Source organism: Suricata suricatta, chromosome 17 (assembly GCF_006229205.1).
Source record: "Suricata suricatta isolate VVHF042 chromosome 17, meerkat_22Aug2017_6uvM2_HiC, whole genome shotgun sequence".
Classification (NCBI taxonomy): domain Eukaryota; kingdom Metazoa; phylum Chordata; class Mammalia; order Carnivora; family Herpestidae; genus Suricata; species Suricata suricatta.
In genome coordinates this window covers 44788011-44805334 of record NC_043716.1, presented here as the reverse complement: position 1 = coordinate 44805334, position 17324 = coordinate 44788011, and the positions used below count along the sequence as shown (strand labels likewise).

Sequence of the window (17324 nt, the reverse complement as noted above, 5' to 3'; positions counted from 1 at the left end):
CACCTACGCATACCCTCTCCCCCCATAAATAGATCCTAACTACAACTTGTTGTTCATAACGCTCTAGGATAAAAACCACAAAATGTTTATTATGTTTGTCCCTTGCAACAGCACTGTTGCTTCTCAATAATCGCTTAGTACTGAAAATAAATCTGTTTGGAGCCAGCTCAGCTGGATCTGCTGACACAATCCTTAGGATTAGGATGGGAAGAGTTTTACATGTGTGGCTCCCCCTGCTAAGCTTGAAACGGTAGACAAAAAGAGGTAATGCCATCTGTCTAGTCGGCAATTCGTGCTTCCTAACGATTTTTTTCTTTCACTAAAAGCCATTATATTAAAAAAAAAAAAGCCATTAAAAGTTAAACGCTCCTCTTTTGGCCGCAATCTCAACCTTTTTTCGCAAGATTTCAAGTGCAGTATTTTTTAAACACGGACACGCATTTCTTAGTTTGTAAATACAGTTGTTTTCGAGATCGCTGTAGAGACATGAAACAATTCAAAATCTACTTCACTGCCGTCAGTGCCCATCACCGCCTTTCTCTCTGCCAAAACTAATCTCCGTGCGACCCAGATGGGACTCGAACCCACAATCCCCAGCTCCGGAGGCTGATGCCTTATCCATTAGGCCACTGGGTCACCACAGGATCCGGCTGCTCACATCGTCTCCTTACGCGATACCATCACCGCGCCCCGCCCCCAGCTCCGTGGCCACGCGACGGGCGCAGTACGATTTGGGAGCCGCCCCCAGCGGCGGCCCTGCGCGCCTGCGCTGCCCTGCGTCCTGCGTCCAGCCCGCTACCCGCGGCCCTGCGCGCCTGCGCGTGGTCTTCCCTATTCCACTGGCCTGGGGCCTGCGTGGCCAGCACGCGGGCGGTTCTGGTCGCCCTTTCCTGTAGGATTCTTGGAAGGTTCTCTGTCCTGGCTGCGCATTCCGCGCTCTTGGGAAACTTTAAACGAAATTCCAATGGCTGCCCTCCCTCCGTTCTAATTGTTTATACCGGGGTCGGCCCAGGGCGTCTGCATTTTTACAAAGTTCCCTGGGACCGCCTAGTGCCGCCTGTCCGCAGAGCCTGAGGTCCTTCCTCACCTACACACCCCACAGTCTTCCCGACCCTTTTGGCCCATCTGTCTCTTTCCTGCAGTTGTTCTACATACGTATTGTGATAAACTATTAGTGCTGGGGACTACTAGATTCCAGGATTCCAGGGTGAACAAGCTTTCCCCCGCCCCCCCAATCTGCCTGTCTCCCCCACTCATTTACATCCATTTTTTCTCCCCTCTCTTCTTTCCCTCCGGATTAAAGGGAAAATGGATATAACAAGATCCGTCACTACAAGATCATACTGATTTTGTTTTTATCCTCTCCTAGGTCTTGGATACAGATTTAGAGACTTTTTGTTTCCTTGCACAGCATGTAAAGATGCTGCATTCGCGGTTTTTAAAAATACACAATTTCGTTTTCTCCTTAGACGCCTACTGCCTGTTCGTTGTTAAATTGTATATAGTATGCGTAAACCAAATGAAGACAACTGAAATTGGCCATAATTCTATCATTTGGAACTTACCACTATTAACATATTGGTGTGTATCTTTCAAATTTTATGTCTGTGTGTCAGTATGTCACTGTTTTATTATCTGTAGACCCGGAGTTATTCAGAAAATGCTTTTAAAGAAAACTAGGACACCATTTAGTAAATAACCGTTCACTCATCATTTAGCATTGGTGGTGCAGAATTGATAGTGGGTAAAACTGACATCTCAATGAATCAAGGCCGCGGAACCAAAGTAGTACTAGTCATCCTTCATGTTTGTGCACTGGCAAAGGCGGGGGTGGAGGTAGCCAGCTTCACTTAAGACTGTCCTTGATGATTGGAAGAACTATCAGTTGTATTAAATCCCCACACTTGAGTGCACACCTTTTTAATATTTTGTGTGACAAAATAGGAAGTATGCATAAATCATTTTTACCACATACCAAAATACAATGGTTGACTTTGTTTTGCACTTTTTTTTATTAAACAATTTTTTTTAATGTTTGTTTTTGGGAAAGAAACAGCACAAGCGGGGGAGGGGCAGAGAGAGGGAGACACAGAATCCAGAGTAACTCCAGGCTCTGAGCTGTCAGCACCGAGCCCCATTCAGGAGCTGACTTCTGACACTTAATAGACTGAGCCCCCCAGGTGCCCCTGCGAGTCTTTTTAAACAATCTCTACCCCTGACATGGGGCTCGAACTCAACCCTGAGGTCAAGAGTCGCAAGCTCTAGCAACCAAGCCAGCTAACCACCCCAAAGTGGTTTTCTCCTGAGTTAAAAACAGTTGTGTGATGTTTGAGTTGAAGGCTAAACTAACGGCTTTTTCAGTGGAATATGGTTTTTACTTGAAAGAACAACAGATGAACTATGATTTTTCAGACTTGGGGAACAGTTGGGTGTGCTTCTCTGAAAGCAGCAGTTTCCAGCTCACACTATTAGCACACATAGTTCCTGTGGAAGAGAGAGGGTATTTCACACTCCAAAGGCCTCCGTAGACATTTTATTGCATTGTGTTGCATCTTCATCACCAAATCAATCTCTGTGTTAGATAGATTTGGCCTAGGCCAGACAAGGCCTTCTCCGCAATCTCCATCCAAACTACAATAGCTAGGAGGGAGGTGTATGGGTACCCCAGGGGGACACTGTATCTTTCAAAGGCAACAATCAGATTTGACATTGTATTTCTGTCTCAGGTTGTTTTCAGGTGAGGGTGTAGAATAGTGGTTGAGAACATGGCAGCCTGGGTCTGAATCCTGCCTGCCATTTACTGTGTGACGGGGGCAAGCTACTCAACCATTCACAATTCAGTCTCTCTTCCGTGAAATGGTACTTAATAATACTACAACAGAGTTGTGAAGATTAGATGTATTAATATATGTAAAATGTTGAAAACACCTCTGGGCACATAGTACATATCTTGAAGTAAAAGAAGACCTGACATAACCAGCTTCGACAACAAAGGAAGTGCAGCGGATGACATAATTTCAAAGTTATATAATTGCAACCTTCAGAGGTAGGGCAGGCTGCTGATCAGAGCTTTCATAGTTTCTCTACAACTGTCCTATTCAGATTTCTAGGACTCACGTCCCCCAGTTCAGAAGAACAGAGCCTGCTTTCCTACCTCCAGTCGTTAAACAAAAGGCATAGGCTTCCCAACTGAATGAATTTAGGTCATATGCCTGCCTCTGAATCATTCACAGTAGCCAAGAGAATCCCTTGCAGTGACTGGTTTAGGGGTGAATTCCTTCCACATTTCTGCACTTAAGGGGGATGGGATCATGCTTCTTGAGTAGGTGGGAATAGAATCTACTATGAACCCCATGGCTGCTACACAGTGAGTGAAGGTGGCAAAACGCCTTCAACAATAGATGAATTTATTTATAGTAAATAATTTATAGTGAATTTATTTATATTAAAAGATAAACCAGTGCAACATTTCTAAAAACACCCTTTAAGAATACAAAAGAATTGCAGAGAGAAGACAAAGATTTAATTCTGATGCTCTGATAACCATTCATGATGCTTTAAAAAAATGTACACGGCAAGAGAATGCAAACATTTTATTCAGAAATGTGTAGAATCCCTCATAGGAACATATCGAAACAATTGTCAAAACTTGAACACCAACTATATAATAATAGCATCAAAGTTCAATTGTTGTGAGGTCTCTGACTGCGTTAGCCAGGAGAACATGTGACTCTTGATCTCCAGGCCATGAGTTTGAGCCCCATATTGCGTGTAGAGAGTACTAAAAAAATTCATCTGTCCTGAATTTGATGACTGGTGTGTGATCATGTAAGAGAATGTCATAAGAGGATATGCACTGAAGGGGCATCTGGGTGGCACTGAAGTTTAAGTATCCGGCTGTTGATCTCCGCTGAGGTCATGATCTCGTGGTTTGTGAGACTGAGTCCCAAGTTGGACTCTGCGCTGATGGTGTAGAGCCTGCTTGGGATTCTCTCTCCCTCTCTCTCTGCCCCTCCCCTTCTTGTGCTCGCTCTCAAAATAAATACACTTAAAAAAAAAAGAAGATAAACACTGAAGTATTTGGAGTAAAGGGACATGATTTCTGAAAGTTACTCTCAAATGGTTTTAAAAGTAAATATGTAAAAGCCATATATGTATTATACACACATGCATGTGTATATACATAAATAGCAATGGTGGCAAAATGTTAAAATTTGGCAAATCTGCGTAAAGATTTGTAATTCTTCTGTATTTGAAATATTTAAAAATAAATGAGTGTCTGGAGAGGCAGCCATAAGAAGCCTTTTGTTACCATATTTGTGGCTTCTATGCAGTCTTTTATGACACGTTAAAAAAAATTAAAACTAAAAAATGCATCACTAGCCTGCCTTATCCCTTCCCTCCTTAATGCCAGAAACCCCTGCCAAGTTCTTTCTGTGTCCTATCAGGGAAAAAAAGCATACCGACATGTTTCTATATCAAGATTTCTTTTTTAAACCTACCTCCTATCAAGGTTTTTAAAAACAATCATTTTGGAAGTTATTTGTGGTGTTTGGGTTGAAGCAGCCGCCCAGGCAAACGAGCAGCGTGCGACCTCACTGTGTAACCTCTCTGCAAAGACCCTAAATTCGGGCCAAAGCGGGCTTGAGAGTGGCCCGCTGTATGCTGGGATCTGGAGTCTTTCCTCTCCGTACTGCAAAGTGCTCTGGGAGTGCCTGGCCGCTCCCATATCTCGCGAGGCTATACTCTTCTTCTTGGCCCTACGACCAACCCCCCCCCCCCCCCAACGTGTTTTTCAAATTCACCAATGGGCACACGGCGTAGGCTCAAACCAGCCAATCGGAATGCGGGGACGCCGGGAAATTTAAATCGCGCCGGCCGGCAGCACGAGCCACACCGCCTTTGGGCTGAGCCGTGGTGGACGTTAGCAGGGCAGCCGACCGGCACCCTACGCGCCTCGCATCGCCTCTTGTGGAAGCCTGAGCCGGCCGTGTAGGTACGAACTCAAGCCGGAGTCCGGCCGGGGTGATAACGGCGGGCCTGCAGGCTGCTCTTCGCTTGCAGGTGGCGGGAGGGGAGGGCCCAAGTACACGCCCGACCTGGCTTTGGCCTCCCTAGTTGACGAGGCCTCGGGGACGTCGTTCGTTGACGAAGCGGCTGTTTTGCGATGCGAGTGCTTGGGCTTTGGGGCGCCGCGGCTCTGCGAACCGCAGCGGAAGCTCTTGCGCATCGCGGCCCGGAAAATCGGTGAGGCCCGAGGGCGAGAGTCCCGGGAGGCGGCCGGGCCCCTCGGCCCCACCTCCGCCCGTTCCCCGCTGCGTCTTCCCGGGTGGGGGGCGGGGGGGGGCGGTAGGGCCTGGCGACGGGGTCGCGGTTGGGAAAACTATCGATTAATTCGTAGGCCCAGGGCGGGCTGTGACACATTTTCGTCACGAACATCACGGAATGAAAGCTTAACAAATTTTAAGGACTGGTGCTTTGGTCACTTTATGGCGATTGCTCATAAAGATCTCAGTTTGAATGAACACAGTTGAGATCCGCCCAATTAAGTGCATTCACTCGAAATTCCTGGAAATGAAATCAGATGCTGGAGATGCACAATAGCGTCTCAAGTTTTCAGTGTTGCCAGGAAATGTCATGGAAGACTTCATCATGTCATGATGAACCATATATCTCTTTAATTTTCAAGTGTGGAGAATGAACCTATTTTGGCCATTTAAAGACAGCAGACAGAGCCTCCAGAGGCTATTGGATTTATTGCCCCCTAGGACATTGATTTTAACTGTGAGCTCAGTTCCCCTACTTTGTCTTCAATTAACTATTTAGTTGAAATAGTCCAACTGCACTGCCCAGTATGGTAGTCAGCAAACCGAAGTGGCTGGTCCAAATTGGGTTCTGCGGTAGGTTTAAAGTACACATGATTTCGAAGGATTAGTATGAAAAAAGTGTAAAATATCTCAGTAACTTGAAACATTATAACATGTTGAAATGAGAATGTCTTGGGTGTGTTGGGTTAAATAGGATACATTAAAATTAATTTCATTCATTTTTTGAAAAATGCAAAAGTAGAAATTGAAATTTATACAGCTTTCATTCTAGTTCTAATGGATAGCCCTGCTCCAGGAAGCCTCCGGCCCCTCAGGGGGAGGGGACTAATGCCGTTTGGCTGGCCAGTTCGCTGTTTCATAGTGCTGAAAAAGGAAGTTGCTCCTCCAGTATACCAGTGTGGATGCAATACATGCTTGATGATTCTGTTAACACTCCTCTTATTGACAAAACAAGGTGATAAAAAAGGGAAATGTTTTCTTTTTCTTTCCTTCGTCTTCTAGCTTTCTCCCTTTGTCTCATAGCCATGTCCACCAACGAGAATGCTAATTCACCAGCTGCCCGCCTTAACAGATTCAAGAACAAGGGGAAAGACAGCACAGTGAGTACCTTCTGCCTTCCTATGGTATTTTTTTAATGGGAAGACATTTGGGAAGGGGTCAGAACTTTGAGGAAATTTGAAATAAATGCTCTCACTTGGCAAGAAAGCCTGATAGAGTAGGTGAAGTGGTATATATCTTTTTTCAAGGAAATGAGGCGCCGCCGAATAGAAGTGAATGTGGAGCTGAGGAAAGCTAAGAAGGATGACCAGATGCTGAAAAGGAGAAATGTAAGCTCCTTTCCTGATGACGCAACTTCTCCCCTGCAGGAAAACCGCAACAACCAGGTAAATATGTTTTAGGTTATGAATTATAGCCCGTTCAGAAAATCAATATGGTGCTTTTCTTAGAAATTTAAATGACGTTCCTAGCCTAATGGCTTTAACTGTCAACTTTATGAAGATCTTTTTGTCTGTCCCAAACCAGTAATTGTAATGAGTTGTCTTCATTCTTGCCCACTCTCGGTAACTTACCGAAGCTGATTCCAAGGTCTCCTTTATTATTTTTTTTAATGTTTTTTATTTATTTTTGAGAGAGTGTGTGAGCAGGGGAAGGTCAGAGAGGGAGGGAGACACAGAATCCAAAGACAGGCTCCAGGCTCTGAGCCGTCATCACAGAGCCTGACTCGAGGCTCTAACCCACAAACCATGAGATCATAATCTGAGTCGAAGTTGGATGCTTAACCTACTGAGCCACCCAGGCACTCCTCCAAGGTCTCCTTTAGCTCTGAACTCCCTTCAGATTTCCCTGTATTCCTTGACTGGCCAGTCCAGTGTTAACTGAAAGGTAGTGTGTCGAGAACCAGTCATTTTCCAATTTTTTTTGAGTGTTCCCTATTTTTTATATTTGTCACTATCTTTCTTCAGATCTTTCTCCTCCTGAAATATTAAAAATTTTTTAATGTTTATTTATTTTTGAAAGAGAGAGATTGAGACAGAGCATGAGCCGAGGAGGGGCAGAGAGAGAGGGGGAGACACAAAATCCAAAACAGACTCCAGGCTCTGAGCTGTCAGCACAGAGCCCAGTGCGGGGCTCAAACCCACAAACCGTGAGATCATGACCTGAGCCAAAGTCCAGTGCTTAACCGACTAAGCCGCCCAGGCGCCTCTCTTGAAATATTTTCATTGATCTTTTAATTATCTTTCACTTCATTCTATGCCACGTACTATATACCTAAAAATATTTTTCGAATATTGTTTAGCTTTGTTATTTCTCTGTTTGAAAACTTTGGTAGGTTTTTTTAATGTTTATTTTGAAAGAAAGAGAGCAAATGCACTTGTGGGAGAGACAGAGAGGAAGAGAGGGAAGCCCAAGTAGACTCCGTGTTGTCAGTGCAGAGCCTGATGAGAGCTTTTTCTCACCAAGTGTGAGATCATGACCTGAGCCTCAGTTGTTTTGGATGCTTAACCTTAGCCACCCAAGCACCCCTTTGGTAGTTTTAAATCCATATTCTTGGAAGCCTTTTTTTTTTTTTTTTTTAAGATTTTATTTTTGAGTACTCTCCACACCCAACATGGGGCTCAGACTCCTAACTCCTCCGATCAAGAGTCGCACACTTGACCAACTGAGCCAGTTTTGTGCCGCTCGGAGGTTTACTTTTGTAAATTAGATCCATCTTAGATTTTCAGATTTAGCCTTTTTTAATGTTTATTTTTATTATTTTAATGTTTTACTTATTTTTGAGAGAGAGCGTGAGCTGGTGAGGGTCAGAGAGAGAGGGAGACGCAGAATTTGAAAACGGCCTCTGGGCTCCGGATGTATCTCGAACCCACAAACCGTGAGATCATGACCTCAGCCGAAGTCGGCTGCTTAACCAACTGAGCCACCCACGTGCCCCTCAGATTTAGCCTTCTCATCTTTAAAAGACATTGGGAACTTTCCTGGTTTTTTTATATTCTTTCCTTTAGTGCTCCAAATTTTTTTTTTCACTAAATATTACCTTTGTGCTATTTGTAGAATACTATATTCAAATCCTGTCTTCTTACAGCACTTCTTGATCAACCTAGCAGGAAAATTTTCCCCTTTTCAGAATTCCCATAGCACCCCAGCTGTGCATCACAAATGGCGCGTAAATGCCCATATATTTACTGTTTATTTTATGTGTTTTATTGTGTTTTTTTTTTTTGTTTTTTTTTTTTACAATTTCCTTATTAAATTGTAAGCTCTTATGGAAAAAGGGACACTGTCTTTTTGAGTGAACTGTACCCTGGTTCTCCAGCCCCTTTACTACGGTGCTCACAACAGGGAACGCTTTTGTAGCGCTGTACCGTGGAAATGCATAGATTACAAGCTTAGCTATGAAAATGCCCAACACGCTGCCCTATCCCTGCATCCTTTTCTCCCAGACAGCATATCTGGGTGGTAGGCGATCGAGACAAATGTAGAACCACCTCAAACTGCTCTACTATCATTTCTTAGATTGTTTAAGAGTCTCCTCTTTTTGTGACAAAATGCTGGGATAATCCATAATTTGAGATTCCAGTGATTCGCCCCACCAAGTTTGAGCACTGTTCTACATCTAAAATAATGAACAATTAACTGCCAAAACTGCACATAAGTCTAAACTTACAAAAGGTCTTCGGTGGCAGGTAGAGATTTTATTGTTTATATTTAATCTTCATTTGCAAAATTAATCTTGTTGTCCTTGCAGGGCACTGTCCATTGGTCTGTTGATGACATTGTCAAAGGCATAAATAGCAACAATTTGGAAAGCCAGCTCCAGGCTACTCAGGCTGCTAGGTAAGTCTTTTCTGTTACAGTGTGAATGACCTCAGATATCAGCCTTTTTGTTTGTTCTTGTTGGGAAAGAGACAGATGGCATGGGTAAAATAAAGGTTAATTTGGTCAAAAGCCTGATTTCATTAGAGTCTTCCCTTACGTGAAATTCTAATTTCGTATAATTGCCACCAACCCCCAGCGATCATCACTGTTAACCTTTCCGTATACCTTTTACGTAAGTTACAGAGTTTTGTCAAAGTGGCATTTCAAAGTGTTGTCAGAGAAAGGAGGAATTGTTCAGTAAGGGGGATTGGCACATGCATTTAGAAGGTACATTTACTCACCTTCCATCAAACACAGATATTTATGACATCTGTAACAAAGAATTAATTTCTGTAGTTTGACAGTGTACTGAAAGCCAATCCAAGTGACAAATAATGAAGAAAAAGATGTTTAACCTCACTAGTAGAGAAACACAAATTACCCTAATGGTAGTGTAATTGTGTCAGATTATCGAAGATCTATCTAAAGTAGTTTGGGGATGCAGAGAAGAGACTAATTTCTATTACTGGTAATATTTCCATTTTGGATAAAAGGTAGTTAAAGACCCCACATGGGTAGCGCCGTGCAGCCAGTCTGTTCATCTCTTAAATTCCAGGGTGTCGCAACATTTAGTGCATTACTTTAAAAGGTTGTCTACGTTTGTAAACTCTGGAATTGCATTTTAAGTTGATTTTTACACAAACTTTTGTTATTTCCCTTCAACTTTTTTTCTTTTTTTTGCTTACTCTTAGGAAACTACTTTCTAGGGAAAAACAGCCTCCCATAGACAACATAATCCGAGCTGGTTTGATTCCAAAATTTGTGTCCTTCTTGGGCAGAACTGAATGTAGTCCCATTCAGTTCGAGTCTGCTTGGGCCCTCACTAACATTGCCTCCGGGACATCAGAGCAGACCAAGGCTGTGGTAGATGGCGGTGCTATCCCAGCATTCATTTCTCTGTTGGCCTCCACCCAGGCCCACATCAGTGAGCAAGCTGTATGGGCTCTAGGAAACATTGCAGGTACTTGGATTTAAATTTCTTTTTTTGTGTGTTTATTTTTGAGAGAGAGAGACTGAGTGTGAGTGGGAGAGGGGCAGAGATAGACAGGGAGACACAGAATCTGAAGTAGGCTCCGGGCTCTGTGCTGACAGCTCAGACGTGGGGCTCGAACTCTTTTGACTGCGAGATCATGACCTGAACCAAAGCTTAACCAACTGAGCCACCCAGGCGCCCCAGATTTAACATTCTCTTGACCGATGATTTCTGATCATACTGAGGTTGGGGGAAGTGCCTTATCATAAGTAATTAGTGACCTATGTGTTAAGATTTGTTTGCTTGCAGTGCTTATCAGAGGTGATAGTGGCTTCTATGCACATTAGGGATTCCCAGTTATTTTTGTGGTGAGACCCTGGTGCGGTCAGTTGTGAACATTTGTGATGCTAGACAAGTGGCTTACAATCAGCCCTGCCTTTGTTTAGGTGATGGTTCAGTTTTCCGAGACTTGGTTATCAAGTATGGTGCGGTTGACCCGCTCTTGGCTCTCCTTGCTGTTCCTGATATGTCAACGTTAGCAGTAAGTTACCAACCGAAGTCCAGTTACTTCTTGATTCCAATTTTTCCCATCCCCTCAAAATACAGAGACCCTCTCATTGCATTTTTCTTTCCCCTCAGTGTGGTTACTTACGGAACCTTACGTGGACACTTTCAAACCTTTGTCGCAACAAGAATCCTGCGCCCCCATTAGATGCTGTTGAGCAGATTCTTCCTACCTTAGTTCGCCTTCTGCATCACGATGACCCAGAAGTACTAGCAGATACCTGCTGGGCCATTTCCTACCTTACTGATGGTCCAAATGAACGGATTGAAATGGTCGTGAAAACCGGAGTTGTGCCCCAACTTGTGAAGCTTCTCGGAGCTACTGAATTGACCATTGTGGTAAGTTGTTAACTTTATTATTGTTTTTTGAGAGAGCGTGACCAGGGGAGAGGGGCAGGGGGAGAGAGAATCTTAAGCAGCCTCTGTGCTCCACGGGGAGCTAGAATCGAGGGTTGATCCCATGAACCTGAGATCATGACCTGAGCCGAAATCAGAATTGGACACTCAACCAGCTGAGCCATCCAGGTGCCCCAGTGGTTAACTTTTAATTTTTTTTTTAAATGTTTGTTTATGTTTGAGAGGGAAAGAGGTAGTGTGAGCAGGAAAGGGGCAGAGAGGGGGGGGGGAGGGAGGGAGGGAGACAGACATTGTATCCAAAGCAGGCTCCAGGCTCTGAGCTGTTAGTACAGAGCTTGACACAAGGCTTGAACTCACAAACTGTGAGATCATGACCTGAGTTGAAGTCGGACACTCAACTGACTGAGCCACCCAGGCAGCCCCCCACCCCCCAGTTACTGACTTTTAGATGACAATAGAAAACATAAGCATGGTCAATTAATAAATTAATATGGACATATTGCCTATTTTAGAGCCATGATGAGCCTCTGACTTGCCAAACCTTTGGGGCACAGAGTTTTTGAGCAGTGCTGGGGAAAAAAAGATAACAGCTGGCATCTACATTTCCTTTTTAGACTCCTGCGCTGAGAGCCATAGGAAACATTGTCACTGGGACAGACGAACAGACTCAGGTTGTGATCGATGCAGGAGCACTGGCTATCTTTCCCAGCCTGCTAACGAACCCCAAAACCAATATTCAGAAGGAAGCTACGTGGACGATGTCAAACATCACAGCTGGTCGCCAGGACCAGATCCAGCAAGTTGTGAATCATGGACTAGTTCCATTTCTGGTTGATGTTCTCTCTAAGGTAATGAAGTCTTACCTTAATTGAAGGCTACTAGTATTTATGGCTGGACTCTTGCAGAGCTGTGCTTGAGAAGATTCTGGGTTCTGCTTCTCGTTCTTTGGATGGAATCAGTTGGTAGTTTTGTACTTGTTTTTCTAAAATAATAAGTTTGGAATTTTAGTTTGGCAGTCGTTTCTGAAGGACACTTGTTTCCTTACGTTTATCAGGCCGACTTTAAGACACAGAAGGAGGCTGTGTGGGCAGTGACCAACTACACCAGCGGCGGCACGGTTGAGCAGATTGTGTACCTCGTTCACTGTGGCCTCATAGAACCATTGATGAACCTCTTAACCGCAAAAGATACCAAAATCATTTTGGTTATTCTGGATGCCATTTCAAACATCTTTCAGGTGAGTGTGAAGGTAGCGTTTGAATTTGGGCTTGATGATAAGTGATGCTATTTAGACTCCGTGTAGGGCAGCTAACTTTACCTAGTAGGCTGCTGGATTAGAAAGGCGATTTATGTGGGCCACACTCTCCGTGAGACGCGACACGGGTTTGTAAGAGATCTAAAGCAGATGACAAGTGAATGACCTGACCTGAAATCAAGTCCGTATGGGGACACTATTCGTTCCTGTCTGTCTTGTCAAGAATCTTTAATGTCCTACTGAATTTGGTGAAATTAAATTTTGATGATACAGTCATCGAATTGTGTTTCTTCTGATTGCATTCCTAACTGAGCGAGCACACTAGCGCTGGCGCTTAGTCACCGTGGTTGGTGCGAGGTAGGTCCTACCCAATGACTTCTGATTATGGAGTCGAGTGGAATGATGATGCTTGGTGTATCCGTCCCCCAGCATAATTAATTTGTCAACATTTAGCCTATTTTCCTACTCCCTCTTACCTAAACCCTCTGTAAATTATTTTGAAGTAAATAAGTTATTTCATCTGTACATATTTATCTTCTAATTTGAGGGCTTTAAAAAACACTAACCTTGGGGTGCCTGGGTGGCTCAGTCGGTTAAGTGTCTGGCTTCAGCTCAGGTCATGATCTCCTGGATCATGGGTTCGAGCCCCGTGTTGGGCTTTTTGCTGAAGCTAGCTCAGAGCCTGGAGTCTGCTTAGAATTCTGTGTCTCCTTCTCTCTCTGACCCTCCCCTGCTCGCGTGGTCTCTCTGTCTCTCAAAAAAAAAAAAAAAAAAAAAGACTAACCTCAATGTCATTTTTATACCTAATAAATTCTTGATATCAGCAAATAATCCACTCGTAGGCCATCTTTGCCCTCAGGTGGTAATTCTCCACCTTCACTACACTTTAGTGTTATCTGAGGTACTTTTATGAAATAGTAATCTTCTGTTCCCATCAAAGACCAACTGAACCTAGATATGGTGTCTTTTTTTTCTTTTACTGTTAATTTTAAGAGCGAGGGAGAGAGAGAGAGAGTGTGCAAGGAGAAGGAGGGGCAGAGAGAGAGGGAGACACAGAATCTGAAGCAGAGTCCAGGCTCTGAGCTGTTAGTACAGAGCCTGATGCAGAGCTCGAACCCACGAATTGTGAGATCATGACCTGAGCTGAAGTCGTGTGTTCAACTGACCAAGCCACTCCAGCCTCCCTGATATGGTGTCCTTTTTAAATTTGCCCAGGTGATTTTGATGCACAGGAATTATTGAGAACTACTTGTAAGATCTCTGGTTGAGAGCAAGTACAGATCTGATCACCTTGAGTTTTTTAATTTTTTAAAACATTTTTATTTATTTTTGAAAGCATGAGCAAGGGAGGGGCAGAGAGAGAGGGAGACACAGAATCTGAAGCAGGCTCCAGGTTCTGAGCTGACAGCACAGAGCCCAACATGGGGCTTGAACTCAGAAGCTAGGAGATCATGACCTGAGCCAAAATCAGACACCTAACCAACTGAGCCACCCAGGTGTCCCTGATCACCTTGAAGTAAAAAAAATGTAAACTGGAGATAAAATAATCTCAAAGGGTTGTTGTAGGAACTTTCAAGCACTTGATATGTATATCAATATCCAAACTTGGTTTTATCATTAAACTGGAAATTCAGTAAATTCCAGTAAACTGAGAATTTTTTTTTAGGCTGCTGAGAAACTAGGTGAAACTGAGAAACTCAGTATAATGATTGAAGAATGTGGAGGTTTGGACAAAATTGAAGCTCTACAAAACCATGAAAATGAGTCTGTGTACAAAGCTTCATTAAACTTGATTGAGAAATATTTCTCTGTAGAGGTAAGTAACATGGTAGTATTAATAAGTTGGAAAATAAAGTTAAGCCTATAAGATTTTTTTTTCTTAACACTTTTTAAATGAGCCCCATAACCTTCTTAAATATAACGAAATATCACTGTGAGTAGGACATAACGTACGTATTTACTCCTCAGATATTTGGCTTGATGATCATATCTTGAGAGATTTAAAAATTTTTTTACATCACTGGTCTACTTTCAAATGAATAGCCTTGTAGGGATTTTGGATTGTCTGCAGGAGTCAGTGGAGAAGGGGCCCGACCCCATTCCTACACTCAGGAGCTTGATAAGCCTTTTCCATTTCCTACTGAAAAGTGGCGGGGACTGTTCTGTCGTTCTGGTGGCGGCGTCCCTCACTGCGCCCCTCGCTGCGCTTAGAATCTTCTCGCCCAGGCGCTCCTGAGCCGGCAGGTCTCCGCAGCTCCGCGTCCACTGCTGGAAACACTGAAAGACGGGATAGGATCGGTTGCAGGGGGACGTGTAGATCAAGACCTTGGGAGTAAATGCAGACTGCGAGGCAGGCTGCTGCTTGGGAATGTGCCATACTTGTGGGATTATATTGTTCGGTTTTGTTTTTTAATACTTCCAGGAAGAAGAAGATCAAAATGTTGTGCCAGAAACTACCTCTGAAGGCTACACGTTCCAAGTTCAGGGTGGCGCTCCTGGGACTTTTACCTTCTAGATTGTACAGCTGAGGCCTGACGTTGTTTGTGGTGTACTATGTTTGGTATAAGTTTGTCTTCCTGTTTCTCTACTAAGAACTCTTTTTAAATGTGTTTTGTTAATGTAGCACTTTTTAAAGTGGAAACTATACTTGAACAGTTTCAAACTGTACAAACTGCATGAAGCTTCTCTCAGTGGGTTCCTTATGTCTATGTGGAATCTCCTATCTTCCAGTGTCCTGTAAATAAAAATTAAATTCTACCGTTTACTTCACCGTTTCTATGTATTGCTTTCTTTTTTCTTTCTTCAAAATTTTTTTATGGTTTTAATTTATTTTTGAGAGACCGTGCGAGCAGGGAAGGGTCAGAGAGAGACACAGAACCTGAAGCAGGCTCCAGGCTCCGAGCTAGCTGTCAGCACAGAGCCCAACACGGGGCTTGAACCCACGAACTGTGAGATCATGACCCGAGCCGAAGTTGGCCGCTCAACTGATTGAGCCACCCAGGTGCCCCTATGCATTGCTTTCTGATTTGGGGTTCTTAAGCTTGCAAATGAAGCGTGACCCAGCCCAACCCGTGTGAAGAGCCAGAGGTGTAGTTCTGGTCTTGTTTGTTGTAAGGTCTGTGATGTCATCAAGAATATAGGGCTAATCGCTTTTTTCCTACTCACTTGTGAGTTCTTGCTCTGTTCTGGGCTGCCGCTTTGTAAATAATGGCTGTTTTCATGAAAAATGAACGAAATTTCCCAGCAGCCCTCAGCCAGTATCTCCTTAAATCTCACGGGCCAGGGAGAAATAAATTCAGTCTATCCCAGAGCTGGAAATGGAACTCACTCCTCCCAAACTTCAAGGCTGAACATGGTTTCCAAGCTGCGCCTTGACATCACTCCAGGAAAGGTGACCCAGAAGGTTCTGTTCTGTTTAATCGGTAAGGGGTGGGGGTCCAAGTGTCTTTCTAACTTAATTCCCATACATTCTGGATTGAAAGCCACTACCCTTAGGAATAGTTGTGCTGTTAGCAGTAGAGGAAATGCATGGGCGGGGGGAGCGGTTGGCCACAGCGCCCCATGAGTCTTAGGACAAATGAAATACACTTAAAACCACTACTGTCCGTTGCTCCTTTGGTGGAAACATACCGAGCCACGCCGCCACTGCTGATAATGGGACAGCTCTGGCTGCTTGTTTTCCCACAGGAGACGCAGAGCAGTGGTGGTGGAGGTGGGCCCTTGGGTCAAAGACTAAAATTGATGAGTTACGACCACAAAGCGCTACTGTATTCAGTAAAAGAAGACAGTTTTTCCAGTCAGTAGTGCAACAGATTCCCACTTCCCTCGGGGTGCAGCTTAAGGATAGCCTTCCTCTGCCCCGCCACGCCCCCCACCCCAGTTCACCTGTCAACGTACACATGAGTTCGTTTTGCCTTTTGCAGACAAGCTTTTGAAGTTCCCGCTATGAAATTGAATATTTAGTGCTTGTTTGGGTGTAGAAATAGAGAATGCTAGAATGTTTAGTGCTTGTTTGGGTGTAGAAATAGAATGCTAGAATGTTTAGTGCTTGTTTGGCTGTAGAAATAGAGAATGCTAGAATGTTTAGTGCTTGTTTGGGTGGAGAAACACAATGCTTTGGCTAATGCTTATGTGAAGCACCTGCAGCTGAGGCTTTAATTGGAAACTAACCTGCATCCGGTGGGGTCCTCCCTGGCTTAGGGCCTCTTGCGTGGAGCCCTGGTCATTGCCTCGGCTTTCTCTGTATGAAGTCTTCCCTAAAGAAGAGGCAGGAGCGAAGTCCCCAAACCACACAGACCGCCCTCCCTGTCCCACCTACTTGACCTCCTGCAAGTCCCTGAGATGCTGGATCCAAAAGCCTTGAATGTGAGAAAAGATTCGCGGAAGTAAACCGGACACAGAGGGTTTGTTTTAAGGTAGGTGGAGCCTGGTGGGCTTAGAGCAGCTGGTGTAACGCGCGAGGGCAAAAGCGAACGGTCCGTAGACCTCGGAGGGAAAGCATAACGCAGCAGTGAAGTAATGGGCTGGGCGGGAGATAGCGGATTGCCAGAAATACATTTTCATATCTTAGATAACATTTTTAGCATGCTTGTTTCCTTGGAGATTTGTATGTTTTTATTGAACTTAACTGGATAAAATTTTCTGTCTAAGAAGGAGTTTTCATGTTCAGCTCGAGTTTTGAAAGTCCAGTAAAATGCTGCATACTGCCAACCTTTTTCTCTTTCACAAAGTGTTAAATGTCTAAATTGCTTTTATTAATGCACAACCTTTTGAGCTCCTATCAGTTTTAAATCCGATTTAAGGCTTTAATAAAGTCTATTTCTTTGCCCATAACTGTTTCCCTTTTGTGTTAGTGGTAGTGGGTAAGTAGGGATGGGAAGGTAACACTTAAATTTTCATGAGGCAAATATCAAAGGAAAAACTAACACTT

At 43.9% G+C, this 17324-nt stretch overlaps 1 protein-coding gene and 1 non-coding gene across 3 annotated transcripts; one reads left to right on the top strand and one right to left on the bottom strand.

Annotated features, from left to right (window-relative positions):
- Positions 1-563: 563 nt before the first annotated feature.
- Positions 564-636, bottom strand: TRNAR-CCG. Its single transcript has one exon. It is a non-coding gene; the product is annotated as a tRNA-Arg (tRNA).
- A 4235-nt stretch (positions 637-4871) lies between these two features.
- On the top strand, positions 4872-15163 carry KPNA2 (karyopherin subunit alpha 2). Of its 2 annotated transcripts, none has more exons than XM_029929014.1 (11): positions 4872-4996; positions 6351-6427; positions 6575-6712; positions 9076-9164; positions 9938-10206; positions 10665-10759; positions 10858-11121; positions 11754-11987; positions 12194-12376; positions 14061-14210; positions 14817-15163. In XM_029929014.1, the coding sequence occupies exons 2-11, from the start codon at positions 6353-6355 to the stop codon at positions 14907-14909; spliced, it is 1590 nt and encodes a 529-aa protein (XP_029784874.1). In that variant the 5' UTR covers positions 4872-4996; positions 6351-6352; the 3' UTR covers positions 14910-15163. The 2 variants fall into 2 exon arrangements, with proteins under 2 accessions (XP_029784874.1, XP_029784873.1); XM_029929013.1 differs by having other exon boundaries at positions 6330-6427.
- Positions 15164-17324: the final 2161 nt, after the last annotated feature.